This window comes from Sinocyclocheilus anshuiensis, unplaced genomic scaffold (genome assembly GCF_001515605.1).
Source record: "Sinocyclocheilus anshuiensis isolate Anshui unplaced genomic scaffold, SAMN03320099.WGS_v1.1 scaffold74, whole genome shotgun sequence".
Classification (NCBI taxonomy): Eukaryota; Metazoa; Chordata; class Actinopteri; order Cypriniformes; family Cyprinidae; genus Sinocyclocheilus; species Sinocyclocheilus anshuiensis.
Window position 1 is genome coordinate 233,491 of NW_015546044.1, and position 10,809 is coordinate 244,299.

General features: G+C 36.8%; 1 protein-coding gene across 1 annotated transcript in view; it reads right to left on the bottom strand.

Annotated features, from left to right (window-relative positions):
* Nucleotides 1–10,809, bottom strand: part of LOC107698986 (CUB and sushi domain-containing protein 1-like) — a 320,519-nt gene that overhangs the window by 64,987 nt on the left and 244,723 nt on the right. Inside the window, exons 33-35 of the mRNA XM_016500120.1 lie at nt 7,800–7,895; nt 5,554–5,757; nt 2,990–3,114 (exon numbers count right to left, since the gene is read on the bottom strand). Coding sequence (XP_016355606.1) covers nt 2,990–3,114; nt 5,554–5,757; nt 7,800–7,895 — 425 coding nt within the window. The remainder of the gene's footprint in view (nt 1–2,989; nt 3,115–5,553; nt 5,758–7,799; nt 7,896–10,809) is intronic.

Sequence of the window (10,809 nt, forward strand, 5' to 3'; positions counted from 1 at the left end):
CCACGTGTTGGAGGGTGTAGTGCAGTCCCATATTGACTGCATCATCCAGAGACCTGTTTGATCGGTAAGCAAACTGCAGGGGGTCCAGCAAGGATTCAGTAATATCCTTTCAGTAGGCCAACACCAGTCTCTCAAATGCCTTCATGACCACAGATGTTAAAGCAACAGGTCTGTAGTCATTAAGTCCTGTGAAAGGCTACAGGAATTCATTTTAGAATAGACATAATGAAAGATGCAATAATGTATTTTATATATATATATATATATATATATTTATTACATTATTGGGTTTCACTTTATTTTGATGGTCCCTTTAACACATTCAGTTGACTATAAGTAACGTTGCACCTACATGTCTACTAACTCTCATTAGAATATTAGTAGAGTATCGGTAGACTGGTAGGGTTAGGGTTAGAATAAGTTGACATGTACTTGCAAAGTTACTTATAGTCAGTAGAATGTCTGTTGGGCGACCATGACAATAAAGACTTAGCAGATATTAAGCAAACAGTCTACTAATACTCTGATGAGAGTTAGTAGACATGTAGGTGCAACATTATTTATTGTCAACAGAATGTTCAAAAGGGACCATCAAAATAAAGTGTTACCCATTATTGCATTATTGATTGAAATCCATCCCTTAGAGAGACGGCCACCTACAGTAGGTGGCAAATAATCTCAAAAAGCTCTTTACAACCAGCTTGTGGAGGTGCCAAAAAGGTAACGCCTAAATACATGTATGACTGGAGGAAATTATGGCTGTAGCGATACTGTTCAAAATCTGAAGATTATAACTGCCTTCTCCCCGAGAATCTAAACTTTTATGGTCTGCACTGAAATGAAAAATTGATACGGTTAAAAAAGTAACCGAGTTGAAGCACTGAAGACTTGTTAAATGCTCTACCGTGACCGCATTTAAAAGTGTCAAAGAATATGTAGTGACACTCAGCCCAGTACACACTGCACAAGAAGTGATAACGGCATTATACAACTGAATTTACCCCTGAAAAATTCAGGCAGTGCTAGAAAAATCACAGAAAAAGAGATAAGTGTGTTGACTCGTTACATATTTTGATACTGTCTCTCTCCACCATAGTTTCTTGCACCAGAACTGTCCATAAAATTTCAAATCTAGCTTTTTTTGTATGTCAGTGTGTTGTGCTGCCCTACAAAGGCAAAATACCTTAACTCGCCTAGAGTGCGAAACTGAGGAAAAATGACTTTAAAGTTTTTTACTTGTCCAGCCAAATTAATTATAGGTAGGACACTGGAAATTTAACAATTTAACAATTACAGTTTTAGTAATGAAAATGATCTACATTAAAAAATTGTGAGCTCAAACTTGATTTTTACCTCGATTTTGAAGTTAATGTATTCTGCCTTTGCACTGTCTGCAAAACGTGAGAAGTCACACCAAGGCAAAAGGCAGTAACGTCCACATGATCAATATTTGGTTGCTGATCACCATTTACAAAATACTCCAAGCCAGCACCGTAACTTCATATTGACGTGTGGCTAAACAAAGGCAGAATGCCGTAACTCAATTTGAGCATTCCAAACAAAGTGAAAGAGCCGTAACTGATGTTATACGGTGTTCTGCCTTGGCTTCTCCGGGGCTTTTTGAAGTTACGGTTGAGACGACCCATTATTTTCTCGGAAAAACAACGAAATTGACTCAAGATACTTATACATGATATGTTCCATGTCTTGCATTGTACATGTGCAATAAAAAATGCAATGTGTGCAATAAAAGAAATTATATTTTAAATCATTTGAATTCACATTTCTATTTTTCATTTCAAATTTATATTTAAAAAAAATGAAAACACCTCCACACATTTTATTAAGCTTCATAACCATTTCAGCCATATATAACAGCTATAATAATAAGAAATGTTTCTTGAGCAGCAATCAGCATGATTTCTGAAGGATCATGTGACACTGAAAGCTGGATTAATGGAGCTTTAGCATGAGAGGAAAAACACATTTTAAAACATAGAAAGCAGTTCTTTTAAATTGTAGATTTATTGTTTTCACTGTATTTTTGATCAAATAAATGCAACCTTACTGAGCAGAAGAGATTTGTTTCAAAACCATTAAAAAATCTTACCGACCCTCTTTTGAATGGTGGTGTATATTATATATTTTATTTATAATATATATTTTAAAAGCATGCATTTGGCCCATATAGGCTATAACAGCCCACATTAGCCCATATATACTTTTAAAAATATGCCATTAAATGCCACGTGACATTCATGACATATTTGATATGACTGGAGTTGAAATTATCATAAGTTTCCCAAGGAGAAAAAAATCCACTTGAATATAAATTAGTCTATATAAAGTGTTGAATAAACTCTTTAGAAATTTGGCATTTAAACCAACCGCAGACAATCAGCAAACAAAAAGCATTCATATTCATTTTTTCAAACAAGAACAAGAAAAAAGCATATTGTGCTTTATCGTGTCTGAATGCTATGTTGTTTTGATGGGAAGTTCGGCTGCTGCGTTCGGGGTCAATACAATTTTTTTGAAAGAAATTAATACTTTTATTCAGCAAAGATGCAATAAGTTGATCAAAATTGATAGATAAGACATATACAATGTAAAAAAATATATATTTCAAGCAAATGCTTTTTTTTTTTAAACTTTCTATTCATCCAAAAAGTATCACTGTTTCCACAGCAGCACAATAATAAGAAATGCTTCTTATGCACAGCATATGTAATGGCTCCTGAAAATTGAGCTTTACCTTTACAAGAATAATTTACATTTTTTAAATATAGCAAAATAGTCACAGTACTTTAAATTGCAATAATATTTCACAATACTTCTATTTTTACTGTATTTTTGTATACTCTATCAAATACTGTAAATGCTGCCTTGGAGAGCAAAAGATACTTAAAATGCTTTGTATTCCTTTGTATTCATAATGGCCTTAGAAAAGGGGGGAAATGGTGTTTTATTGTTGCTAGAAGGACCGTACCTGGATTCCCATTCCCTCTGGCACACTGATCTTCCATACGCAGCTCAGGCTGTTCAGGTAGGGCTCAGGATAGCCAGGGGACAGAATAGTGCCTATCCGCTGGGTTAGATTCCCTCCACATGGCACTGTAGCACAGACAAAAACACGAAATGATGCAAGAGCGGGTAAAGAAGGAAAAGCACACAAACCGCCTACAGTATGGAAGGGCATTTGTAATCTTCCAGGACACCACCTTCTTCCTCATACAGCTCCTGTGGTCAAGCATCTGGTAGCTGCAGTGAAGCGCACATGTAAACAGCTGCACATGAGTGTGGATATCTGAGTGTGTACACACAGATACCTGTGGCAACATCTGCCACATGTGCGCATTTGTGGATGTGTGACACACTGGAGGCCATGACTGCTGGCCCACAGCTGTGTGCCGTTGCTCGTTAGGCACAGGGAGAGTTTGCTGGTGACGGTTCTCTCTCAAGAGGAGCAGGAGTAGGAGTCTGTTTGCTCTGTGTCCCCACAGGAAAACCACCAGAGCTGTGATGTGAATCTAACACAGTGCTCATCCAAGCAAACGCTTTGAGGATGGGGACACAAGTAAACATGCATCACTTAAGCAAGTGTAAGATCTACTAACTGAAAAAAATAAAAGTTTTACTATTTCATCAAATTTCCAAGGAAAATTGACAAAACTACATTGCTCCCATTATCTTCAATGTCATTATTTACTCTAGAAGTACCCATTGAGGAGCTGTGCCTTCAGTAGATGGATGTCTTGTTTCTATTTATTTTATATATAATTATGAATATTTACATATGTTTATACATAATAATTATGAATAATTACATTTTTATATTTTTTAGAAACATTGTGAATGGGTTCTGTGCACAAGCATAGTGACAAACTTCTGCGGTCGTCAGAAGTCAGGATATCAGTTTCCGGTTTACTTTCACATCTCCCAAATTGGCAGTATTTACTAGATGCCTCCAAGATCTGCCTAAAATAAGCATCAGTGATGCCATCGTATCATTGATGCCTGGTCCCCTGCTCCAGCAAGCAAGCGGGAACAAGTGATTCAAACTCTTTATATCAAGTTATACACAACTACCGGTTTAATCTAGTGCTGCTAAGCTACAGTAGTTAGCAATGTGTCCATTTTCAGTGTAGCGTAAAATCTGTATACTAATATTTTAATATTTCACGATTTAATATTAATATATATTTATATTCATATTTCATGCTTTTCTTTTTTCTCCCCTTTTGATTAAATGTACTATGGCCCGATTATACAAACAAGTGTTCTGCTTTGAAGAAAAAAAAACAAAACAAAAAAAAAAAACGATTGAATTGAAATCAATAGGAGAATGTTCACACAAGGGTCCTCCATTATGAACTTAAATGCTATGCATAACTTGCAACATATTGTGGATAGAAAGTACAGGGGAAATTACTGGTATGATAATTGTGGTTGCTTTATATTATATATGATTATATTAAGCTATATTAAACATGAATTACCGTAGCTAAATCCCCAGGAACATCAGAAACGCAGGGTTATTAAAGTAACAAGCTTGTAACTGTTGGCTTATCAATCCTAGCTTCACTCAAACTACGCTTGTGCACAGACCCCATTAGTTGTGTTAAATTTTGAGTTTTGTCTTTATATTTTAAATTTAATATATTAATAAACAATAATTTAAATAAATTAAATACCTATATGTCCTGGCTCTTTGTATGTATTTATGTATATATTTTTCAGCCACCTGACTAAATACTCTTTATTTATTTATTTTTGCACTATATTTCAGCTATAAATATGCTAAATATAACAACAATATTATTAATACAATATATACATAACGAAAAAGTAATAATAAACACACAAATGAATAATTGGATAGATATATTTCTATATTTTTATAACCATTTAAACAATTTTACATTTAATGTATTAATTAACACTAAATTAAATAAATTAAATACCTACATGTATGTGTCCTGGTTGTTTTTGTTATTTATATTTTGCCCATAATTTTTAAAAACATTATGTGTGAACTTGTTGCCGAAAAACTTTTTGTGCTAATATTTTTAATGTATTCATTTATTAATAAATTATAATAAAAACATTTATTTCTTAAAATACAAATGTAGATATAAATAAATGCCTGTATTTAAGAAATAAATAATGATATTTGATATAACTGACATTATAGTAAAGCCAAACTGAGATGTTTCTGGTGTCCTAATGAGACGGAAACCTCTAAGGATTTCAATCTAAGCAACCTTACCCCACTAAATGGAGTAAGTAAACCTCCAAAATGGTCTGTACATGCATCGATAACTGTTCAGCTGTGCCAGTAACTGAATATAGTTCAAATTCATGTTTGTAAAAACACTTGTATATGTGTTTGCACCCAATAGAGCACACCACCTGGCTAGTGGTCCCTAGGTAATTTGAATTCGAGACCCCTGCTCATCAACATACTAGATGGGTGAGCTCACTCAACATCTGGCTCTTGTTGGAATGATGATCGTGGAAAGTGAGAGAAGTGTGAGGTGATAGTGCTCTTACCAATGCAGCTGGGCATGCTGCCGTTCCACTGGGCCAGAGCGTTGGGTACAGTCAGGCACTCGGTGGCACTGGGCCCCTCCAGGACGTATCCTGCATTGCATTCAAAACTCACCACGGCTCCCACTGCAAAGTTGTTCCCCGTGCGCCTGCCGTGTCTGGGCTCTGGGACTGAGCTACACTGTGTCGCACTGGTTCTCGGGACAGCTAAAGCAAATAAATGCACCACTGTTAGATGAACTTGTACAAACAAAAGACCTTCGGGATCTTACGGCAACTGCCAAGTGAGAAATTCTTTGCAATACATTATATATGCAGTCATGTACCAGATTGTTAGTGAAACTGGCACTTTAAGTGTGAACCACACAGTAGGAACAGTGCACACAGCTGGTTGGGATGTCCCAGAACACCACTAATTTTTTACAATTTTATAAGATGCTGTACTTTTCCATTAAGGACACGGCAGGAAATGAACAAGCGTACGACTGTAGACCACAGGGGAGGCAAGATAATACAATAATGCTGCTTTAGCTCCTAAAAACCACGCTATCTATTATAGAGAAAGACGCAGGCTGTTAAAGCACATTTTAACAGGAGGCCCCATGGCTGCCAAAGAGGTAGAGCACATTTACAGCATTGTTTGTAATATGTGTGTGTGTGTGTGTGTGTGTGTGTGTGTGTGTGTCTGAGAGAGAAAGAAAGACCATGGGCACATTGTTTGAATAATTCAGTACCTAATTCAGATGACTGCACCTGTCTCAATCAGAACTGACTGCTTTCACATAACCACAAGTTATGATAGGAATGTCCCACACACAACATTTGTGCAGTTAATAGTAGGCTTGGCCACAACTGAGAATGTAACAATTGGTTTCCTTCCAGTTCATGATCGAGAAATTTTAAGATGTTGAACCTGAATTTAATTAAATTAAATGAGAAGAAATTCAAAATGTCCATCAGAAGATTTCATACATTTGGAGACTTTGGGTTAAAATGGGTGAATTTATGGGAAATAATAATGTAAATTGTGTAAATAGTGTGCATGTATATTAGTAATGTAAAACACATGTTCATTTCAACATTTACTAATACATTATTAAAATCAAAACATGTCTCTGTTAATATTATTTAATGAACTTGAGCCTATATGAAATTAACATGTATTTTACATCAATAAGGTTACCAATCAAATAAGGTTAACAAATGTAACATTACTGTTACCATATAAAGGGAGTATTTAAAATTTATATCACATACAATTTCTGGAAATACAGCATATGCTGTGTGTGCTAACATTTATTTATGGGTAATAAAAATATTATAAATATAATAATGTCGTATTATTATTATTATTATTATTATTAAAATATCAATATTATTTGAATTGGATTAAGATTTTTTTATATAAATAACAGTTGCTTTTTTGGAATCTCATTCCAGTTTAAATATTTTCTGCCAAATTCTCAATTCAAAATTAGAAGTTAAAAAGGCATTCTCAACTCAGCTCTAAAAGGCACACAACCCTGGTTAAAGTGTGGGGGGGATACAATGCTGTTTCATGCATTCAGAGTTGTTTACACTGTTAAAGAGTTGGATTCTCGTGCTAAGCATGGACAAAGTTTCAAAAAACAATTTGGACGTATGACGGAGTATTTCTGTGCTAAAAGTCTTAATTCCGGGGTCGTACAAGTTTCGGAGAGTTTTTTTCAATCGTGGCTCTTCATGACGTAGACGAGGGTGTAACTCCTTATATGGGCATTTCTCCCAGAATAGCATGCCCGTGCACACATCGACCAGAGTGAGAGCGAGAGCGAGATCGCACCCATCAACGAGCTTCATCCGGCGGCAACGCTGCACGGGACTCAGTCAGGAAGAATGTCCCCAAAGAAGTGTGTTTTTGGTTGTAAGGGAAAGATAACTTTTTTCAGCTTCCTAAAGAACCCAGCGTTATGTAAACAGTGGATACAGTTTGTTTTTCCAGGGCAGCATCGGAGTTTCACAAGTGTGTTTGTTGACGAACGTTTTATAAACAAGGCCCAGTTCGAAGCTGGATTTGCACATCGTTTGATACTGAAAGATGGAGCGGTCCAAGACTTTTTGGAGATATGAAGGATGCAGTACGACTCTATAGGTACTCAAGATTAACATGAGATTGGGTGAAACTGTGTGTGTGTTATGCCTCCTTTAATAAAAAAAAAATGAAAACCACTTTTGCAATACAGGAAGAGAACTCGAAACTCTCAACTTACCTTGGTAGACCAGGTGGAACCCTCTTGAGCTCGACTGGCCCTTGGAAGAGAAGCGGATAAGGATCTGGTTGGAGGTGGCTAGTGGCAAAGATTCACCTGAAAGTACAAACAAGATGTCATGACATTTGGCGACATTCTAAAACCAATGACATTTGATGTTATTGACCTGCCACAGATGCCATATTTGTTTGAGAGCAGCAGTGGAGGTGAAGATTATCAATGAACAATTACTTCATATGCCCTGGAATACATTGCATGAGTAGATGTGATAGAGTGTTGTGGCCACTCTAAACTGTTGCTGTATAGATAATATGAATGAATGAGGCATTTATATAGCACTTTTATTGTGTATTGCTGTACACCCAAAGCGCTTTACAATCATATGAGGGGGTCTCTTCTCAACCACCAAGTTTAACGTCTCATCCGAAGGACGGTCGGGAGTGTCCCCGTCACTATACTGGGGCATTAGGACCCATACAGACCACAGGGTGAGCACCCCCTGCTGGCCTCACTAACACCTCTTCCAACAGCAACCTAGTTTTCCCAGGAGGTCTCCCATCCAGGTACTGACCAGGCTCAACCCTGCTTAGCTTCAGTGGGCAACCAGTCTTGGGCTGCAGGGTGATATGGCTGTGGCTTCATAATGTCTTCCAGAAGCATTAAACAATCTAATAACTTACAGCATTCAGGTTTGGAAAGACACGAGGGTAAGCAAATAATTACATAATTTTCATTTGTGGTAAATTATCCCATTGGAAATGCAATTGCCGTATCGCTCACATTCAACATTGTATTAAAAAAGATATTAACATCAGTTTGAAATTCTTTTACTTTTATATTTTGAATGTTTCCAAGCCCAGGTCTATTAATAATCCCTGTATCAAAATGCATCGCTCATCATTAGCGTATGTGATTTCTGTGATGTGGTGTGTGGGCTGAGGCTTTGAATCTACCCACAGTTCCATGGGGCACAGTCGAGCTCCACAGGGGTTTGCAGAGATCAGGTTCGGTGTTGACAAATTCATGCAGTGGCCAGAGAAGATGAAACCGCACAACACTGTCGGTCATGTTGGGATCGACCAACTCTCCTGCTCATGCCTCTGGCATGCTGGGATGTTATTAGAACAAGTCTCCGTGGGTGGCCGACAGAGTGACAGCTACAGTAACAATCCAGTCGAGGTAGAGGTGTGGGGAAACCCTGACCGCTGATTTATTCACACCTGCTGTTTCTTCCGATGGCAACATTATTCTGCAGTGCTGCTTCAAACTGTTAGGCCCGTGTCACACTACACCACAATGTCAGTTGTGGGAAACCAGTATGGTGACCACAGCTTCACCTCCGGGAGGATGCATCATGCAACATTCAAGGATGTTGTGGAGCGGATTGACATGGCCTCGACACCATCCTGGCAGGATTCCAGCAGACTGGTGTCATGGAGGATCACAATGTCGAATCTGATGACTCGACAGAGGTGGGCATGCCAGTTTGTCTACGGAGTTGGCTGAGCTCTTTAACAGTGATATGGAGGAGGAAGACTTCGAGGGATTTACTGAGTTTTTACTGAGAATGAAAAATCGCTCACAAATGCAGTTAGGCCCCAAATGCTTATAGAGCTTATAATTAATACCATTAGCCTAATTTATGTGCTTTATTTTTGACTTAGGCCTACCATTTTTCTCGTTTAGTTCTGAGTCCCCACTGAAACTGAAGGATCAGATGTGATGGGAACCAAAAATGCATTCACAAATTTAGTTAAGCTTAAGCCCTATGTTTGCAAATGTTAAAGGGGTCATATGATGCGATTTAAATTGTTCCTTTCTCTTTGGAGTGTTAAGAGCTTTACACCAAATACACAAAATAATGTTATTTTTAGCAACATCATATGACCCCTTTAATAGTGTATATAATGCTCTGTTTTGTTTGAAAGTTTGGGGCAAGTAAGATTTTTTTTTTTTTTTACGAAAGTAATAGGTAACAGTAAATATACAATTTTTATAAACACATTTATAATCTTACAAAATATTTCAATTTTCTTGAGCACCAAATCTGCATATTAGAATGATTTCTAAAGGATTGTGTGACACTGAAGACTGGAGAAAAATTTTAACTTAGTAAAACTTTGCCATCACAGGAATGCATTACATTTTAAAATAAATTAAACTGAAAACAGTTATTTTAAATTGTAATAATATTTCATAGTATTACTGTTATATTACTGTTACGATCAAATGATATCGGAGCATAAGCATTAACCTTACCGGCCACAAGCTGTTAAATGGTAGTATATACAATTCTATTTTGACCAAGTGAGACATTTAGGACTTCTTTTAATTATAGCCATAAATTATAAAATGCTTATTGGGAGTTTATATAAGAATAAGAATATGAATAAGAATATTAAAAATGACTACAAACTTGATTTACATGAGGAACACATTTACATTCAAATGGTATTTAATCTCCACAGAATGAAACCCAAATCCAAAATGTTGCTAAGACCTACTTAAATCACATGTTTCTGTCTCAGTAATAGTATAAAGGTAACTGTGCGATAAAATAGACTTCCATGGTAGCTTGTTAATATGGGCAGCAAAAGGCCTTTTTCTGTCTATAAGGGAACAGAATCCTTGTCTATTGTTTAAAATAAGTTTCCAACAGTTAATTTACAGAGGACGACTTCAATTGAAACTTGCTGTTCGCTTCTGCAGATTATTCATTCCCTGTACATGATTTTCTGAGAAAGTTGAGCAACATCCATCAAAACTGACAACTGTGCGTATAACAGTTGTGACATACAGCAACTCTTGTTTCCCTTCTCTGTGCAGCACAAAAAGTTAATAGAAAATCTGCTGTTTTATGCGGCCCAGTATCAATCTTGACTATTCCCTGCTCTCTATTCACGCTCCAAAGTGTGCATTATTTCCAGCAGCCCCCAGCACACTTCACTGATTTCACACCGGCATCTGAAGTTAAAAAGCGCATCTCAGATAGTATATATGCTCTGAGCGG